Below are 21,539 nucleotides of genomic sequence, written 5' to 3' on the forward strand. Positions count from 1 at the left end.
TATTCATTTCATATATACCCACGGGTAATAATTTTAATCTCATCCTCGTACTCGCTAGATACCTATATATACTCATATCCGCACCCGTAATCCACATTTTACTTATATATAAAATAAATAAATTAATAAATAGATAACATTTCATACAAGTAAATATAATATTGATTTGTCAAGTCTTTAACATTACAAAAATTCAATATAACAATTCTTATAAATAAAGATTACAAAACATTTAATTTTTGTAAATAAACTTTTAAAAAATCAACCTAATATAAGTTATCATTAAACTTCCAACATCATGATCACGTGTCAAAAATATTCTTCGAGACCTATGAAAAAAAAATATAGAAATTAGTTAGATTAGAAATATAGATTAAATTATGTACTAAATTTTTTAAAAAAATATGTAGACATTTGACATCATTATCAAAATCAACTTCTTTATATTTTTGCAAACTCTTGTTTTCCAAGTTTATATATTATTTTGGTCCACTAATACCAATAGAAACTACATGACAAGAAAATGAATGATCAGATACCTTAAATTAATAATTAAAACACAAACAATAAAAAATAAAATAACTTTTATTAAAAAAATAAAATTTAATTATTTATTACCTTATTGCTTGTATTTCAATTAACTTTGTGTACACATAAGTGCCTTTAGAGTAAATTGATGGAGTCTAAAATGACGAGGACTCAAAAATCTACCTCATGTATTAAATGTAGATTTTGAAGCTAAAATTGAAATTGAGACTACCAACATCTTAACAACTTTTTGCAAAATTGGATACTTGATCTCATTTGTTTTCCACCATTAAAAAATGTCAAAAGTAACACTTGTAGGCAAAACTTTTTCTTTCAAGTAAAGTCTTATTTGAAACTTTGTTTGTGTTTCAATTATATATCATTCATAAATGAGTTATAATCACTAAGAAAATTTATAATATTTAAATTATCAAAGTTTGACTCATTAATATTTGTTCATAAAGTTGAAAACTTCACGATTCTCTTAACTTTAGTTTGATACTCTTCAAACAATGAGTAACATCATTTTTTGATATTATTAATTTCAATTGAAAATGAACTATTCTAAATAGGAAAAAAGTATTCAAACAATTTCAACTTGTATTTTAAATATAAAATAATAGCAATAGTATTATACTAAATAATATATATATATATATATGTTTATATAATTGCGGGACGGGACAAGCTGGGTACCATAATTCTCATACTCTATTTGTACTCACTAAATTTTGTGAGTCTATACTCATCTCATATTCATTCCTATCTAAGTAGATATTTACTTATCCAGCATGCTATTATTTTTGTGGCTATTATTTTTGTGGGTGTCCATGGGATCCGGATCTAGTTTATCATCCCTATATTTTCATGAAACGTAAATACTAATTAGCATTGTATTATTTTAAAATGTTAACATATTTTTATTACTTTATATAATTTATTGTAATTTTATTAATTAAAAAGACTATTAATTATTTAACAAAGTCAACTCTATATTTCATCATATAAAATATTCTAAAAACGGTATAAAAGAAATACTATAAGATGATCACATACATAAGAGTAATGAAATTTAACACGCCTTTAAATTTATTTTATATTTACTATTATTCTTTTATATATTTATCATTAAATTTAAAATAATAATTAATTTATGCATCATGGTACAAATAATTTTTACATATTATTTTTTGACATATACGATAAATTTTTTAACCAATAAATCTTTGATCTAAATAATATCAATTTCAAATCTTATAAAAAAATATGATTAAAAGAGATAATTAATTAAAATTAATCAATTTAATTTTTCAACAAAAATGAATTTTCAATAAAATCGATAAATACTCTATATCAATAATATGATTATAAAAAATATGATAAATTTATTAATTTTTATTATAATTATATCAAAAGTTTTGCCTGTTATATTTTCTAATTACCCAATAATATAATTCTTTTTACACCGATAATATACAGAAATTAAACTCAACATAAAAATAATTATATACTTTTTTTGATTACTTCTTATACGTGTGATGTATAATGTTTTTAAAAACTCTCCCTTTTTGATATATTTTATATTTAAAAATTAAATTTTAAACTTAAAAATTACCCATAGTTATTAACTTTTGAAATGATTTAGTATTTGTGATTTTTAATTAAAAATAAAAGTCTAATTTCTATCTTAACTACAGGATCGTGAATAAAAATCCCACTTTACTCGATTAAAGAACCAAGTGTTCCAAAATACTTGAATCACCCTACGTCTATGCTACAAAAATATATTCGCCCCTCCACACATTTAGTGATATGTTACCGTCCGACACCTTTAAACTTTATAAATCATTACGACAAATGTTATTTATTTAAGTTAAAAGTTAAAATAATTATTAAAAAATAATAATTTAATATTTTAAAAAGATAAAAAATTATAAATACAAAAATAAAAACTTATTTTACGAAGCCTTTTCCTTTTCTATAGTATACTTTTCATTTAACCGTGATAAACTTTTTGTCCCTAATATATTTTTTATAGTTCCGTCACATTGAACATATTAAAATTTAGGTGGGTCTAGAGCAAATGTAATGTTGGTAAATAATTCTGTTGTTTAAAGTGAGGAAAATTTTGCTAAACGTTAGTTTTATTTTATTGATTTATTTAACGCAGTGACTGGGTAGGATATCTGAGCATCTCAGAGTGATGGTGGAGGCAAATAAAGAAGAAGAGTCTCTCTTTCGTTCTATTTAAGGAGCACAAATTGTATAGGTGTAGCAACCCAATACATGTCATGCACATGTTCAACCAGACTCCGTATACGACCAAACTGCATTTACATTTATATCAGACTTCACTCACCGACTCCTCTTAGTTTCTCTCATTCATCAATTCACTTACAAAACCAAGGACCTCTCTCTCTCTCTTATCTACAATTCTTTGGATAAATATATCAATTCACCCCTTCTTCCTTTCTGTTCTCTTTAGCTTGTAATCATGGCCACAGCAGATATTGCTCGAACAGTGGTTGGCATCATAGGTGAGTCAAATTGCTAAACTTTATCAATAATTTTCATTCTTATTCATCTCTCTCTCTCCATAATCTTCTTATTCTTAACTTCAGGAAACATCATCTCAGGCGCCTTGTTCTTGTCCCCAGTGTAAGCTTCATCTTTCTTCCTTAACTTTATTTTTTATTTTTTTTATATACAAAAAATTATTACTTCATACTCATGCAAATTACTAAAGCATAGTGGATTACTTTTTCTTTCTTTCTTTCAATGCAAAGTCATATATGATACACATGCAACCTTTTAAAACGACAGTTACAGTCACAGTAGCAACCTTTTAAAACGACAGTTACAGTCACAGTAGTTGTCTGTGAGATCTAATTATATGGAGGATTTTTTTAAACAGTTAAATATAAGTTTAAAATCTCTTTTAAAAAAAACAAAAGTTCTGATCATTTATCACTTTGAAAGACTTGTGGTTGGATGTTGATAGTTAAATTGGCGAGCCATTTTACTGAATTAGCTACAAACCTCTCCATTAAAGACTCTTTCTGACCCACGGGTGCTTGAGGACATTCTTTATTACCGCTTAAATATTTGATTTTTATTTTCGAGTGGTGCACTAGAAACAAGTTGCTTCTCCTAGGAAGAAAATATTTGTTTGACCTTTATGAATCTCACGAAGGAGAGTAGGAACAGATCATTTCACGTTAGTTTTTTTTATTTTGTTATAAAAAAAATAGATAATTTTGTTTCTATGTTTTTCATTTTATTATAAAAAAAAATAATTTTGTTTCTATGTTTTTCATTTTATTATACAAAATAAAATAATTTTGTTTCTATGTTTTTTTTAACATCTGTACTCATATATAAAAAACATTTCATATATTGAAAAATTTAAATATACAATATTTAATATATATTTTCATTTGATAAAATATTAAATATTTTTTAAGTTTTCCAAACATTATTTCTTTTTTATTTTTTTTATAAGAGTTTGAATGACCACTAAAATTAGTCTAATGATTAAAAAGATGTTGAGATAAAAATAATTGAACACATATTTTATTTTTGTCATATTTATGAATAAATAAAAATATTAAATTTTTTAAAATATCTTTTGCATTAATTTTTTTTCCAATATTATATTTAATTATAAATCTTTTCTCTATATTCAATAAATAATACGTGTATTAATGTATGAGATGTATTAACGTCTTAAGTTATTCAAGAGTTTGACTGCCTTTATGAGGAGACTTTTAAAAATCTTATCTTGACCTTTCACATTTATAGCTTATAAACTTAGGACAATAAATATATTAATGATGAGAGAATAAAAGAATTATAATTTTTTTTTAGAAACCCCTTCATCTCAAAATGTATGCCGTTTCAAGATTTTATATATATTAATAATAATAATAAATATATAATTTTTATATAAATTTATTAAAATAATATTATAGTTTTAACAAATGTATTGTTTTTTAATTTCGGTAGTTAAATAATTTATGAATAAATTAATTAATTAAGAAAATAATACTCCATTTGAACCAAAAATTGTTATAACAATTTTTCATCTCCTTAAGAAACATCTAATGCTAACATGTTAAATTTAAAATACTGTCATTTAATATCTTTCATAAGAATAATTATGAGTAAAAAGTAAAACATTTTGAAACGAAAAGAAAGCTTAAAAAATAAAAATAAAAATAGTACTAAAGAAGTAATTCATATTATATTAAAAAGTGAGAATATCAATTATTTTAAAATGTTTTTCAAATACTAAGATTATAGTCAAGTTGAGACAAAGTATTAATAAGAATATACTCCCTTTGTTCCAAATTAATTACAATTTTAAAATTTAAAAACTGTCCAAAAATAATTGATGTTCTCACTATTTAATATAATATTAATTTTTTTTCTATTTTTTTTATTATTAATTATTCAATTTTCACTATTAAAAATAATGCACTTGTTGAATGCGTGGGATATAAAAAAGTGATATATTTATTGTTATTCTTAATTTATGTATGAAAACCTTAAAATGCAAGCATTGTGAGATGAAATGAGTACACATATATATAAGCAAAAATAAGTAGCTTCACACATGTTAAAAAAGTTTATTAAATACATTTAATTTTAACAATTTTACATAAAAATATACACTACATTATCTAAATATCCTTAATCACATTCATAATTGATAGTACTTTCATTTATTACAATAAGAGTATTTTTGAATTAAAAACATTAATTAAATAAGTTTGACTTAATTGAAATTTACCCACATTCTAATTTAAAAAAATTGATTTTTTGTTTATGTATAGGCCCAAAGGAAGTATTAATTTCATCAATGTTTAGAGTAATTATAGAAATAAAAAAATATGTAAATATAAGACAAATTTAAGGTTACTAAGTAAATTAATTAATTTTATTTTTTTTAATATATTAGTTAATTGAGTTTTATTAAAGAAAAGAAACTAGAAGTAGATACTACATTCATTCCTATTTATAAGACCCAATTTAGAATCATTGTTTGATTTTTTATATAAGATTTAATTCAAAGTGCTTGATGTATTAATTATTTTTAGACTAAAATATACTCCTAATTAAAATATGTTTTCTTAATTTGATGAAATATATTAATTATAGAATCTTTAAAAGGAATGCATTCTAATTAATTAGGAGAGTAAACAATTTTAATTATGAAAGAGAAGTAATATATAACATGTACTCTAATTGATTAAGAGAGAGATGAGTATTAATTAAAAGAGAAAAGTAGTATAATGGCAATTTTTAAAAAAATATAAAAATAAGGCAAATTTATTATTATCAATTAAATTAACTATTTTTTTCTTAATATTAGTGAATTAAGTATTTAAATCTCAGTATATATAAAATTAAGATAGTATCATATATATATTTTTTAAAGAGTTGGGCTCATGTTTCATGGGGGATAATGATTACTCTTGGGACCACAACCCTAATTGATGGATTTTGATTATGTGTAACCACACACATTTATACAAAAACAACACTTAGGTACAATTATATAAGTATTGATAGTGCTATTATCCAATTAAAATTGAAATTTTACCTCATTAATATAGGTTTAGATTTAATGTGGTCCTTAGTGACATCTATTTGTATATATGACTAAGATAAAACTTTAATTTTGATTTAGATCTAATATTAGCAATATTTATGAAATTGTACTTAAATTTTATACTTTACATGATAGTAATGAACTAACATGTTAAATCCAGACCAAATAATTAAAATCTTGAATATTTAATTATATTTTTAAATCAAGTATAGACTACGAGTTTTTATTTATTTATTTATTTTGAAATAACAGGCCCACTTTTATCGAAATATTCAAGAAGGGATCGGTGGAGCAGTTCTCACCAGCACCATACCTAGCCACACTTGTGAACTGCATGGTTTGGACCTTGTACGGACTACCCATGGTTCACCCACACAGCATTTTGGTGGTAACCATTAACGGTTCAGGGTGCGTCATTGAGCTCATCTTTGTGACCCTCTACTTGATCTACTCTGATGGAAGAAAAAGGCTCAAGGTTTTCTTGTTCCTCTTGGTGGAACTAATCTTTATCACTGCTCTTACCCTTATCACATTAACTACGGCCCACACTACTAAGAAACGTTCAGCCATCGTTGGGACCACTTGCATTCTCTTCAACATTATGATGTATGCTGCACCCTTAGCTATCATGGTCAGTGGTCACACCTCTCTCACTATTACTTGTTTTTAAGTTTCCATAGACCGACCATCTGAATCTTTAGTTTTGGATGCATTCATTTATTTTATACCATATCTTCATCGCTTAAATTTGCATGGAAAAAGATTGGTTGCAATGAGAGGCACGTGGGGACAAACTATAATATTATTCATTCATGTAACACCAAAATTTTAAATTGCAAACGCATGATTAATTAGCAACCAATTACTACGTATTTAAGGTAATTACATGGTTAATTATGTTGATTATTGCGGTGCAGAAACTGGTGATCAAGACCAAGAGCGTTGAGTACATGCCATTTTCCATCTCTCTCGCCTCTTTTGGGAATGGCGTGGCTTGGACCACTTATGCTCTCATCCGTTTCGACCCATTCATCACTGTAAATAAAAATTTCATTTTGAAGAATTTTAAAATCTCTCCTTTTCCTTCGTTTAACCATATATATAATATAATCACTTAAAATTGAGAGTGAATAACCTCTTGGTATTGTGGTTAATTGTCAGATACCAAATGGGCTTGGGACATTATTTTCGGTGGCGCAGCTGATTCTGTATGCAACCTATTACAAGTCGACCAAGCGGCAAATAGCAGAAAGGAAATCTAACAGGGAGGTGAACATGTCGCAGGTGGTGGTGGCTAATGGTGGTCAAGAATCCAAGCCTGAAGATAATCGATCATGATTGTTATCATCAATCTCCTTTTGTCCCCGTTGGTGTCCCAATAAGAGGTTTCATTTGATGCAAGTTCAAACATTCGCCTAAAGCAATGTTGTTTTTGTTTGAAGCACATTAATCAGATCACATCAATTACAACAATTTTAACTTCTAGATGTCTCTTAACTAACGTTATAGTATTAATTATTAGCCTCTATTAACTAATCGAATATGAACAACTCACGTTAGAAAGTAAAGTAACAAATCTCAATCATTGATAACAAAATTAACTGTTGATAATATACCCATGTGCATAACAAATCATGGGCGTGTTAAAATTGATGATTTTTCACATCAACTAGTAAAATTTGCTAATTTACACGATTCAAAATGACTAGCTCACTTTAGAGTAACCAGTTTCAAAAACTTTAATCCTAGGCAGAAATCGCGAATGACAACCCTTAGTACAGTAAGAAATTCACGTATTTACGGAGTCAAATTAGATGTGGAATATTTAGAGTAGACACGAAAGTCATTCAGTCACAGAATCAGCAAATCAAAAGTGTCGGATATTTATATCAGATATTGAAAATTTAAGTGCATGTTTCGGTTCGAATTTGCAGACCAACTGTAAGGCGTTAGCTGTCCAACTTTCATCCAACGGTTCCGATTTACTAATTGCGTGAGTTTGTTGACTGCAACAAATCCAAATCCAAAATTTAAGAGATTGTTAGATTACAGAATTAGGTTGTAATAGACTATGGTGGTGGCAGAAAAAATTGCGTCAACGGTTAAATGAAGAACAAAATTAGTTATGCTTTTTTCTTTAAATAAACACCAAAATCAGCTGAACTTTTTCTCCTACAAAATTCAAAATTGCCTTTGGAAAAGATAAATGAAAAGTTTAAAGTTTCAACAAGTTATAAAACCATTAATCATTTAGTCTTTGAAGAGGATAATTAGATTTTTATATAACGAAAAAATCCAGTGGTGATGTGCTTTCTAATCTGATTAACGAAAAAATAAAAAGGAATATAATATAGACAATGCTGATGTGCAAACCTCCAGCAAAAGATTCTAACTGCAGATTTTTTGAGAAATTAAAACAAGTATAAGAAAAAAGGACTCGCCTATTCCAGCAGCCTTCCAAAAGAATCCCTGAAACCTGCATGGTGACAGTAAAACAACTTTGTGAGCATCGGATAGTCCAACAAAAGCTACTACATTTATCAATTTAAATTAAAGCAGAAAGAGAGGAGTAGTCATTGATGCTTAATTGAAGAAACAAAGCCTCAAGAAAAATGAGACCAGAAAAAGAAGTTCGAGATGAAAGTACGTCCTATTTAATTTGACTTGTGTATACATACACAAACACAAATAAACCATCCTTTGCAGGACAGATCCCGCATGAGAGACTGGCCTTATAAATTCATTTGTAAGGTATGTTTAGGATGTAAATTTTTGGGAAGGGAAGGAAAGGGGTTATCTTGTTCATTTCAGGTAAATATTCTCTCTAAGAATTTTTAAAAATCAAGGGAACAAAATGATATATTATCCCAAAACCTTCCAATTATCCCTTGTTTTTTATTTATTTATAAATATTATATAATTATCATAATTGAAAAATGAAAATTGTGTCCTCCCTTCCTTTTTCCTCCAAAACCCTCTGTTCAATCATGCCCCAATGGTTGTTTAGTAGAGGTATAAGTATAGAAATATTTTGGTAGGAGGTAAAAATATATTGGCTACAGCCGACAGATATTGCTTACCTGAAGAAAATATACATCCTTATGATAGGGCAGTACATCATTTTTACTTCACCATATTTATTATCCCCATCCCCCTTCAAAAGAAAATGTAATCCTTATTTTCTTTCCCCTTACTTTGCCTCCTTTTATTCTCAAGCAAATGCTAAACGTGTAACCGTAAGTGGCATGAATTGAGAATCATACTTTAGCCATGCTTCAAATCTATAACTAGACTATTTTGTGTAAAAGCTCCCACCTAAAAACTAATTAAGCAGTAAATTGATTTAACATAATAATCTAAACAGGGTGCAGCATTCCATAAGTTCATTGGATGATCTTAAACATGAGATCACCACTAACAAAAAGTCCATTGCCAATTTTATGCCGCAATCAAGGACTAAATGCCTAATGGTTCATCTGGGAATGCAGAGACAATTGAAGGCCCATTGAGTACCATTTTAAAGCTTCCGAACAATAATACTTTCTCTGACTGGAGAGTATGAAGTACATAAATTTGGTCTGTGTGTAGAACAATTTACCCTTGACAAGTAACAAAACTTATTGCTTTACAAAAGAATCAAACGTATGAACTACAACATGACTCATTGATGTCAAGAATGAAAATTAAAAAGATTTTTTTTTTCTTTCTAAATAGCCAGTTATGTGCTCGAGGATGGCGGGGAAGTGCATCCTGAGAAAGGTGCAGGTACAAATGAAGAACAACATGGAAAACAAAATCACAGGGCTCGGAAATTCAAGGACGGAGCCAAGGGGGGACCTACGGGTGCCACGGCCCCCCCAACAATTTTAATTTTTTTTTATATACATATATATTACTATATGGCACCCCCTATTTTTAATATAAACTCATATTTTTAATATAAACTCATATGTATATTACTATATGGCACCCCCTATATGGCACCCCCAGTATTGAAATCCTGGCTCCGTGAGTCGGAATGATGATATGAACGAAATGAGAGAATTGAGTTAGAAAAATAAAAGCAAATAATATAACGGAGTTTGTTTAGTAGGATCTGCGAGTGAGAGGAATTAAGGGTCTAAGTGGGGTTACTTGTATTGTACTCCCAGGGAACACCGTCAATAACTTGTTATGGCACTCCAAGTCACTTATTTATAAGACCACCGTCTTCTGTTCTGCTACAAAAGATGCACCGTCCACCAGTGTAATCCCACAGTTTTCTCCTATATTAACGTTACATTACCACAAAAATTCTAAAATAACTTGAGTGATGCTATACATTTCGAAAAACACAGTCCAATCATCTTTGGAATTAATAATAAAATGACATTTGTTAAAAATTTTAAAATATTTCATTATGTGTGTGGGTTGATTTTTCAACTATTTTATTCGGAAAATGTAGCATTTTGGCAATAACTTAAAATACTATTTTTTCCCCTAAACGTCATTAATAACATGTTAATATATATACCTTTTATTCTCTAGAATTCAAAATAGAATTTTTTTTAATTTCTATATTTATGTTTTTCATTTTCTTAGTTTAAGATATATCATTTTAATTTTTATACTTATAATTTTGTAATTTTTTTAATTCTCATTGTTATTTTTTAATATTATATGTTTTATGTTAACATTGTAAAAGTTAAGTTTGTGAGAATAAAAAAAATTGTCTCAAAATTGACTGTATATAAAATATAAAAGGAGTATGAAGGATCATTTTATCTAAAAAAAAAATAAATTGTATATATATTTTAGTTGTTATTGGTGTTAACATTTTTTGGCATAAATTATTATTATCAACTAACAATAAAAAAAAGACGCTTTGACTTTCATAAGAAAAATAAATATTTTTAAATAGAAATGGACAATATTATTTTTAAAAAGTAATATTATTTTATATATACATTATTTTTGTATTTTATCTTAAGATATATATGAGTGGAAAAAATATAAATATAGGAGTATAATTATCTTTAAAAAAATAAACACTAAAAAAGAATATCCTCTTTATATATGATTATAGATATAAAATATAGATATAAGTATTTAACAGTTTCATTTTGAAAAAAATATGATATTTTTCTTTGAAAAAAATGATACAACTTGTGTTGGACTTTTTATATTTTGGTATAAATATTTGTGAAACCTTATATTTTAGTTTCAACAGTAAAAACTATTTATTTTAATTTTTATTAACGTACAAAAGATATTGTGTCTTTATGAATTATTTTAAAAATAATAAATAATAATTAAAAAAAATACAGAGGTAACAATTTGAAAAAATCATGGTAGTTGTATGTTTTCGAAACCACGTTTTTTTTGTCAAATTTTAAAGATTTCAAAAGTGTACGGTTATTTTATATTTGTTTAATTTCATTTTGTTATTTACTTTTTTATTAGTTATATTTTGTTTTCTAAAGGATAAACATGTCAAATAAATGTAGACACGAAATAGGATATTGCTTTTATACATAGTTATAAATATAGATAAAAAAACATCTTATTTTTGTTTATTGACTTTAATTTTAATATCTATTTATTTTTAATTTTATAAAAATTAAAAACATAACTTTTTAAAATAAAAATAAAAATAAAAAATAAGATAAATTTTATTATATAATAAATTTATTTGCTTTTATAATATTTTATTAAAAATATTCATAATTTAATTTCTATTTAATTTTACACTAGTAATGAATGAAAATTAAATTCCAAATACATGTTGCGAGATAAAAATAAATAAATTAAACTCCTAAATTTATTTATTAAATCAGTGAAAGTTAACTAATAAAAAAAATCAGTCAAAGTTAAATTAAGATATTTTTGAAGTAATATTCATATATTAAATACGAACCATAATATTTTTGAAGTAATATCCATTTATTAAATACGAACCATTTTGTTGTATGAGAGTAATTTTAAGAATTTTTTTAAGAAAGTGTTTTAAGAATTGTTTTGATTACATATTTAATTTAATTTTTATTAATTGTAATTATTTATAAATTAAATTTTAATATTTTAAAAATAAAATTTTAAAATAAAAATTATTATTTTTATTATATAAATTATTTATCATAAATTTAAATATAATTTATATATTTAAAAATATATGTTTATTCAAATTTTAAATATAATTTATTTATTTAAATACAAAATTTATTTATATATATAATTTATAATTTAATTATATATAATAAACATTTAATATATATTCTACACGCTAAAAATACTAGTTGTAAATTAGTCGGTTCAGGTTGATCCTCTCTCTTCCCGCGCTCTCTCACCTTGCAAATTTTGAAGATGAAGGATTCAATAGGTTAGGAAGAGTGAAGAACACTCGTTATTTTCCTCTCGCATCTGTACTCAGTTTCCAATTGTGTGAATGGGGGACTCGAAACGATGGACGGTGACCTACACAAAGCACATCAAACAGAAACGCAAGGTCTACCAAGATGGATTCCTAAACCTCCACGTTTCCACCAGCAAGGTATTCTATCAAGCCTTTCACCGTAAATTACCGAAAATTTTCAAAATTAGTTCGCTAGAATTGGAAATTGCTCAATCACAAATTCTCATCAAGTGCGCATATGGAAATCGATTTCGGACAGAATATCTCATTTATTTTCTCAATCATTATCAGGTATTGCTGTATGATGAGTGCGAAAAACTCTTGGAGTGTAGGCTCTTAAAGAGTGACGAAACTGTGACATCTGGTGAGACATTGGTTTTCAACGGTTACCTTGTTGACATCGGTGATCCCGAGGGAGACAACAAGCCTGAATCTGATTTCAATGATGATAGGAAACACAAGAATCAATCGAGATTCAGGACTCCTTCTGGTTTGAATTCTCTGAAAGCCTCTCTTTAAGTTTATATATTGAGGATTTGAAATATACATTATTTTTTCTTTAAATTTAGGCATTTGAAGTTCTTAATCATTATTTGCTGCTTATGTCTTTCTGGTTTATGAGAAGATGCAAAATATTCCAAAGTGAATGAGAAGGAGAATGTTGCATGTGTGCGGAGACCTCTCAGTCCATCACAAAAAATTATCAGAGGTAGACAGACGCATCATTATTTTCAGGATTCAACTTCTTAAATTTTGTGAAAGTATGTTTATGCTCTGAGAGTATCCTTTTGAGTTTTGACCTTTTCAACTATTTGAAAGTTCAACCTGTTGCGGTTTGGCTTCTAAATTGTAAGTGACTTGTAGAGGCTTAGAGTCACTATTCCTATAATTATCAAGTCCCATTGTGTGTGCCATTACTTATTTAATGCTGTGCCATTGATCTAGAGTGCAACAAGTAATGGTGATAATTTATTAACTGCAGTTACTTGTATGATTTGCTGTACAATTTAGCTGTATATGTATGATAGTTGTAAAAATTGCAGAATTTAAGAAGAGAGAACTTCTCAAGTATGGATCGCCAAAGATCAGTCAGGAAAATCCAGAACCTAGTACCAAAGGTTAGTGTGTCATCCAGATAAATTTTAATTTCCATGCTGGGCTCTCTCTGCTTTACTTCCTCTTTTATTTAGTGCAAATAATGGGAATGCAGCGTAAATTCTGCCTTGTCACTGTCTTATATTCAAAGTCAAGATGCTTAATGAAACTGACAGTTAATGTCAGGACTTTATGATATTGTCTAAGCAACTTCCATTTTCCTATCTTCTAACTATCCTAAATTTTTCTATTTGCTATTAGAGTGGCATGTTCTATACACCACACAAGTGACTCAGAAGGCAAAGAAGTACCATGATGGTTTTTTACGACTAGTTCTTCGTGGATTCAGCGGAGCTCAGGTGAGTTTCAGACGTATATTTCCTTTATCAAAAAGTCAATATATGTTCTGATTTCTAGGTATGATTGGTGAGATCATTTTAATAAATACACTTTTTAACCCATTTTATTTGTTATCCTTCTGATTATGTGATTTCTAGCAATTATTCTCCCCCAGCCCACACCCAATTAAGCTCATCAATAAGATTTTGATTTCAAGCTGTTTTGAACAAAACTGAGCTAATCCAAGTACACCTTAAATCTCCCTATGAGTAGTCACATATTAGTTGTAGTCAGGATTCAATGAAGGAGGACACAATGAATGCAGCAATTCTCGAATGAGCATGGTTTCTACAGGCAAAAGGCACAACTAATCAAAAACTCAAGATAATTTGAAAATAATTTAAACACAATCTTGACTATAGGCTTTATTATTATTTTAATGTATCTTGAACTTTTGATTGATTGTGCCTATAATATAAAGTATAAACCTTGTACTGGTGTAAAAATTGTTCCAAACTTCCTAATTTCCTATGAATGCTCATTTTGTGTGTATATTTCAGGTTATGCTGTTTGATACAAACAGGAAACTCTTAGATAGTAGATTCCTTAAGAAAGATGATGTAATAAAACCTGGTGAATCAATTTCATTCGATTCATATTTGATTGACATTGATGAGCAAACTGAGGATCAAGGAAGTTGTACACCAGATTCTAATGTTCAGGGAGACAGGTATACTAATGTTAAGAGAATGAAGCTGAACAGACAGAAAACTCTTGAAAATGAGACCCATGTAATTGTTGAAAAAAGTGGTAAGCAGATAATTATCGTGATATGAAAATTTGTAATATATGGCCAGTTGTTTTTTTTGCATCAGTTCTTCCTTTTTTTTTTTTTTTTAAATTTTTAAAGATGCTTATAGATATCATTTTCCTTATACTGTTATACATTTCCAATGAATTCTTACATATGATATAGCTGTCTCTCTTATTGCTAAATTATGTTATTATACCTGTTTTTAAATTGGAGGAAGAAAGGGTAAAAGAAAAAGAGGGAGTCTCTGCATGCTAGTGGTTCACATAATTTGCTCCAATGAGTTGACAATTATTTACAAATCACAATGATGAATTTAGCTATTTTATTTAGTCGACTGTGTTAATCTAATATAGTGGATTTAGAATACAAAGTTTATCATGTCAGAGGTTGCATTTGTTTTCTGGTTTGATTATCTTCATTTATTGTTCACTTATATCTCTTTCCTTTCTTTCAATTTAGAATGGAAGGTCCTATACACCACACAATTAACTCAAAAATCCAAGAAGTATCACGAAGGCTTTTTACAAATTGAACTTTGTGGATCTTTTGGGAAGCAGGTTAATTTTTGTTTTTTCACACATGCTATAATTTTATCTTTTACCTTTTCAATCCGTCCTGTCTGTATATCTATATGCCCCTTTTTATCTTTCACTAGTTTGTTTTCAATTTCTTTTTACTTTAAACTGAATCCTTGGATGAGTTTCTAGAATTTATTTGAGCTTATGAAAATGACTTATGACTCATATGTGCTTGTATTAATTTATTTCAGTAAGTTTAATGGTTTAATTTATGAATAAGTTTTCATGTTGATGTGATAAAAGCTTATCAAATAAGTGATTAGCTTAGTTGTTTACTTAAACACCCTAAATTTATGTGTGTATGTGTGAGTGTGACAGGGTTAAATTATTAATTATGCTTTCTTTAATGTTATTTTTTCAGGCTGTTCTGTGTGATTTGAGTAGAAGCCCTTTAGAACGCAGGTTCTTAAAGAAAGATGAAGTTATAAGGGCAGGTGAATCAATATATTTTGATGGACATTTGGTTGAAGTAGGAGAACCTAAAGGAAGTCATCACTCTCCAACTAAGTTAAATGAAGGAGGGACTAATAATAATGTTGTTGAGAGGAGACAACTAGGACATGGACAAAATGACTGTCACAAGGTCAATCCATCTTTTGCTAAAGGTTAGTACCCGGACTAATTCAAAAGTTTCCTTTTTCTTTTTAGTTGTGTAGTCATATTACTATTTAGTTCTATGCATGTCCTCTGAATTTAAATGTATTATTATCCCTTGTTTTGTAACCCCTTGATCTCATGAAGTTAGAATATCTTGTCCATTGTATACTTCTTTTTCTCAATTAGTTTGTTTTTGCCTTTTAAGCTTATGTCCAATTTTATTATTTATGGATTAATGACATTCATTTATCTCAAATTGGTTGTAAAAAATAAATATTGAGTAATAATGATTCGAAAGCCAAAAAGAATATTATATATATATACCCTTTAGATAAACAACTTAATTAAGTGCATAGGATTTAGTAAGTTCTTATCATATAAAGACTTATTCCATAATTTTGACAATAAACTTACTGGAATAAATAAACTAAAATGAGCTTATTTTAGGACCAAGTAGCTCATTGAAATAAGATTGGAAAGAGCTTATGGGAGTCATAAGCTATGTTCATAAAACTCAAATATGCTCCCCATAGAAGTTCTTCCAAACGCCAATATAAAGGGGTAAACATTACAAACCTTAAAATCAGTAAAGTTGTAGGAGACAAAAGGAAGCTAGGAATCTTGAAATAATTGACAATAAATCACGACAAAAACCCTTAAACTGACTCCTAGGAAGCAGGAAGTATATATGGAATTAGCTGTCGACAAGTTTCGATTTTTCCCCTCAAATGTTTATGGTTATACCATGCAGGAAAACCTCCGAGTGAGCTTTGTGATTCAGGATTGAACTTTCTGATTACCAAGCTAGAAGAGATAAAATCAATCGGGATAACCCCATCAATCAAGCCTTTACGTGATGGTTCGTACTTATTAATTGCCCGCTGTCTTAACTCTCGTCTTCCTGTGAATTAATGTTTTTCTTCATAAGTATGAAATTATGAATATGAATATCCTACATTAAGATCACGTGTTTTGGGTACATTACATTAGGATCAAGTTGATTTGTGATTTCTAATTCAAACAATTATGTTCAAATGTAATTGATGGATATCCATCATCATATACTTGCGTCGGCATCTCTAAATTTAAATAACAAAGTCCTCTTGATACGGAGTAAACCTAAAGTTGGATAGGGCTGTTCATTATGCAACAAGAGACACATCATGCTATAAAGCACCAACATATGTACACAATGTTGGGTTGACATATCCGGCACGTTTTTGCCAAAACATTTGTCAAACATGTCATGATATATCATATCACAATTAAAAATTATTTTTATTTTGCTTTGGATACTGACATAATTTTTAACACTTTTCTGACACGACTTAAACATAAATTAAGAAAGTGAATTGACTCCTACACTTAGTTAAACACTTATCTAATACTCTTATTATAAAAAAAATAAAGTTAAAAAGTCAACCTATTTATAAATATTGCAAGGCTTGTAACAGTTTTTTTTATTTATCTTAGACTTATTTTCATAAGGATTACTCGAGGTTTTCACTTTTAAGAGATATGGTTCAGTTTTCTAAGAATCATTATCAGATAAAAAATTGTAAAACTTATATATACATGCTGTGTCTCCCTATCCTACTTTTTGGATATTAGCCGTGCCTCAATGTGTGTTTGTGTGCGTGTTGTGTTAGGTGTCTGTCAAAGTTAATGCTTCATAGTAGTCATGGATCACTATGACATAGCCTATGATGTCTCGTGGGTTTGCTGCTCATAATATATTAGTACATTATTTCTACATGCAACTGACTTCTGGTATTTGGCAGCCAATCAAATATTGTCCATTTTACAAAATCCTAACCCGAAGTCTCAGGAGAGTTATGTAACAGGTTAGACATATAACTTAAGTAGATATAGAGGTCCCTTATGGCCTGATGACGTTATTATATGGGATTTCTATAGGAGGCCGATCGCTCAATGGGTCTCGTCAAAGTACTGGGGACAGGCAATCAACTGAGACTGTGAAATCCCCTGATATTGTGTCTTCGGCATGTAAGTCAAGATGGAATTATTGGATTTCTAGCACATTCAATTGTGATTTTCCTACATATTTTCTTAGAATTTTGACTGTTGATATTGAGATATTAGTAATTCTTGGTTGACTCTGCTTGAAATGGGTTCTATAGCAGCATGTAGTGGTGGTAGCTTCCAATTTACCGAGAATGTTAACATGTCCCACCAGGTATAGTCTCTCTTAGTTTGCATTTTCTGAAAGTGACATTATATTTCATATGGGTCTTTTGATGATTAGATATCATGTAAGTAGATATTACTTGCAGATAGCATGCAGAGTGTTCATTTATGTTTGAGGCGTTAATGTTCATGTAGTTGAGTGTTCAGCTATCTCAAATTTTGTGTTTGGTTTTTAAATTGTGTATGTAGTCCCTCTCTAAGAAGGATGCCCAGACAAATATAAGAGAGACAGATGTTGGCTCTCAGTCTTGCCTCATAACCAATGAAGGGGAATGTGGCGAAGAGTTTTCAGGTAAAAGGGAAACGTTACCAAGCTTTGACCTTGGATTTTAACAGGTAATGTATCTTAAACGCATGCTTCTTTTTTTTCCTCATTTCTTCTTCTGGGAAGTCGCCGTCCTAGACATTTTCTATACTATTTTTGCCACCTTCCGGTAATTTGGCATATAACTTGCATAATAATCATTTAAAAATTGAAATGAAGAAAAAAGTATTACCTGCCTACCTGACATGAAATAATGAGTGCATTTGTTGTTTGTTGTTTCGTGGAGGGTAGCATCTAGCATACAAACACTATTTGTTTAGGTCCTTAGGCGATGAATGTTACCCGTCGTTATTTTCTACAAGCTTTCTGTTATGATCGGATGTTTAAATGGAGAATGAAATTAATAAAAAAAAATATTTTATTACTTAAATAGATAACTAATTCTATTCATATCCACCAAATTGAAGTAGAGTACAAAAAAAAGGCAAAAAAAAAGTAGAAAATGACTAAATGTTTTATTATTCAAAGTTGAGATTAAAATGATTGTTTTGTAATGTTAGGGATTAAAATGTCTAATGCTTACGATTTGTTAACTAAAAAGGAATTTACTTGAAAATGAAATGGTAGCGAGAAATTCATGAATTTGAAAAATGAGTGATATTTTCGTAGGTTTTATCTTGTAATGTAGAATTCTTCAAAATTATAATGCTAATTGTTTTAAACCTTATTTATTATAAAAACAAATTAATGTTCGTTATTATATTTCGAGTTTTCAACTGTTAAGAAAGAAAGGCTAAATAGGTCAGAGCAGCGATCTGATAGTTTTATTGATTGATGTTGCATCCGCAACGCGTTCTAAATTCGAATTTTCTCCATTAAGCAGTATCTATCTGAGATGTGACATTGTTGGATCCTAAATAAGGACCGGGTGCTTGTGTAGAAGGTACATATCAAAATGTGGGGCCAGTATGTCAGTTATAAATATGATTTTTATAATTAAAATAAATAAAAACCAACTATTTACAATTAAATAATTTAATTACTAGTATCGATTTAGTAGTAGAATCAAATAATATGTATAAATTTTTCGGTTTGAATATCAGTGTCAATTTAAAAAAAAATTGTAAATAATTAGATGATCAACAAAGAACTTGAGTGAAGTGTAAAAAAAAAGAGAAGAGATTTAATACTTCATTTGGCCTCTAATTTTTTTAGAAATTTTTAATTAGATCATTAAATTAAAAAAATTGTAAAAGTCCTTCATCTTTTTATATTATTATAATTTAACTTCATCGTAAAAATGATGTTTTAAATTAAAAGATAATGCTAAAATTGGAGCGTTAAAATTTACTCCGTAACAGTATGGCTTTTAAATTTACATGTTTATATAAATATAAATATGACCGACATGATTTGTTTTACAGATCAAACTTCAAGAATTTCACTTATTTGTTTTCCATCAAATTTTTTTTCTCCTTTCACGTTCTCTCAGTTCTGTGTCATTCATTTTATTTTTAGTTGCATATCTCATTTTATCTTATTCGTTTTTTAAATCTATTAATTTTTATAAATTAAATTATTATAACTTAATAAATAAATTAATCTATTTAATAACCTTTTTGGTAGTGCCAAGTTTGAGAGATAATGTGTTCACGAGATTCTTAAGTTAAAAAAGATAAAAATAAAAGGTATGTATACATGGGATCTATTTAAGAATATCATTCAAGGGTGTGTTTGGAAAGGGGAAGTGAATAAGAAGAGAAGGAAAGTATGGAGTAGAGAGATATTAAAAAATAGGATGTATTTAGTTTAAAAAAAATAGGGTGTGTTTGGTATGATGAAAGAGGGGGGAAGTTTAAGTATTTTTATGTGGATCCCATGGTACACAATTTCTCCACTAAAACTAGGGAAATTTAGTTTTTATAAAAACAAAGAAGGGAGGGGTCATAATATATAAATATATATATAATGAAAATAATTTTTATTTATTAGTTATAAATAAAATTATTAATAAAAATAAACTTCTAATTTTATTTTTTATCTATTTTTTTATCAAACAATTTTTTATTTCTACTCTATTTTTCTATGCACATATTATTTTCTTTTTCCTTCAGTTCTTTTTTCTCAAATACATGTTAAATTACGGCGTGTTGAATTTTTTAAGGAGATTGGTTAATTGTTTGTGGTAGAACGCATCCTAATTGCTCTCAAGCCCTTATTGGGCCTATTCTTGATTGGACCAAATCGAAACGTTTATTTATTTATTTATTTTGATAGAAATCATATATCTTTTGTGATAAAGAAATTATTGAGTCGGGTAGAATCAGTGAGCGATAGAATTTTCCTTCTCAATATTTAATGAAATTACTTACTCAGAATTGAACCTTAAATCGGTAATTAAATAAGAACAATATTATGTTAGTTGATCTACATTCTCAATGTGTTTGAGGCACCAAACGTTGGTTTATACTTTCCAAAACACACAACAATGTCGTGTCCTGGCAGCGTCTAATTATTGTTGATTAATTTTTGTTTTTAACTTTGGGCAAAACCTTTTTCATTTTTAATATAAATTGGCCAATTTTCAAAGAAGAGAAAATGAAAAACCTAGTTAATATGTTTTGAAATATTTTATGTAAATATGATTTTATATAAAAGAAACAAAAAATTATATGTAAAATGGAAAAATATCTTCAATAAAATAAAAGAGCATAAAAATAAAGACAATTAAGTCATTTAGTTGTAAATCACCCTTTTACCACCTATTCTCACCGAATTCTAAGAGTTACATTTAGACATGAGTTTCACATTTTATCATTTCACTTTTTAAAGGTAAAAGTGCTAATTTTTTTTCACCCCTCTACTATCATCAATGATGTTTTTGTTCGAAACGTATTGTAAATATAATTAAAACTTGTATTTAAATTAATTTTAATTATAAAATTTACAATAAAACATAGTACATTTCACTGGGAAGGATTAGTTTTATGTATTTCACAGACAAGCCAATAAGATTTATGTACTTAATAAACAAAATCGATTGCATTCTGTGTTAAGTACTTTTTTTTTAAGTTTATGATAAAGCTTTAAAAGAAGTATTATTTCTTAAA

At 27.9% G+C, this 21,539-nt stretch overlaps 2 protein-coding genes across 4 annotated transcripts; both read left to right on the forward strand.

The window, feature by feature from the left end:
* The first annotated feature begins 2,721 nt into the window (after window positions 1-2,721).
* On the forward strand, window positions 2,722-7,627 carry LOC109818476 (bidirectional sugar transporter SWEET4). The gene is made up of 5 exons (XM_020383955.3): window positions 2,722-3,065; window positions 3,150-3,186; window positions 6,395-6,773; window positions 7,060-7,179; window positions 7,304-7,627. The coding sequence occupies exons 1-5, from the start codon at window positions 3,023-3,025 to the stop codon at window positions 7,478-7,480; spliced, it is 756 nt and encodes a 251-aa protein (XP_020239544.1). The 5' UTR covers window positions 2,722-3,022; the 3' UTR covers window positions 7,481-7,627.
* A 4,732-nt stretch (window positions 7,628-12,359) lies between these two features.
* LOC109818477 (uncharacterized) lies at window positions 12,360-21,405 on the forward strand. Of its 3 annotated transcripts, none has more exons than XM_020383957.3 (13): window positions 12,375-12,671; window positions 12,825-13,023; window positions 13,159-13,242; window positions 13,577-13,651; window positions 13,890-13,987; window positions 14,528-14,777; window positions 15,241-15,338; window positions 15,721-15,964; window positions 16,708-16,815; window positions 17,738-17,800; window positions 17,874-17,963; window positions 18,101-18,153; window positions 18,354-21,405. In XM_020383957.3, exons 1-13 carry the CDS (start codon window positions 12,567-12,569, stop codon window positions 18,495-18,497), a joined length of 1,611 nt encoding a protein of 536 aa, XP_020239546.2. In that variant the 5' UTR covers window positions 12,375-12,566; the 3' UTR covers window positions 18,498-21,405. The 3 variants fall into 3 exon arrangements, with proteins under 3 accessions (XP_082925206.1, XP_020239546.2, XP_020239545.2); XM_020383956.3 differs by having other exon boundaries at window positions 12,379-12,671; window positions 18,098-18,153; XM_083069080.1 differs by lacking the exon at window positions 16,708-16,815 and having other exon boundaries at window positions 12,360-12,671; window positions 18,098-18,153.
* Window positions 21,406-21,539: the final 134 nt, after the last annotated feature.

The sequence above is a fragment of the Cajanus cajan genome, chromosome 2, assembly GCF_000230855.2.
Source record: "Cajanus cajan strain Asha chromosome 2, NIPB_CcT2T_4, whole genome shotgun sequence".
In the NCBI taxonomy this organism is placed as follows: domain Eukaryota; kingdom Viridiplantae; phylum Streptophyta; class Magnoliopsida; order Fabales; family Fabaceae; genus Cajanus; species Cajanus cajan.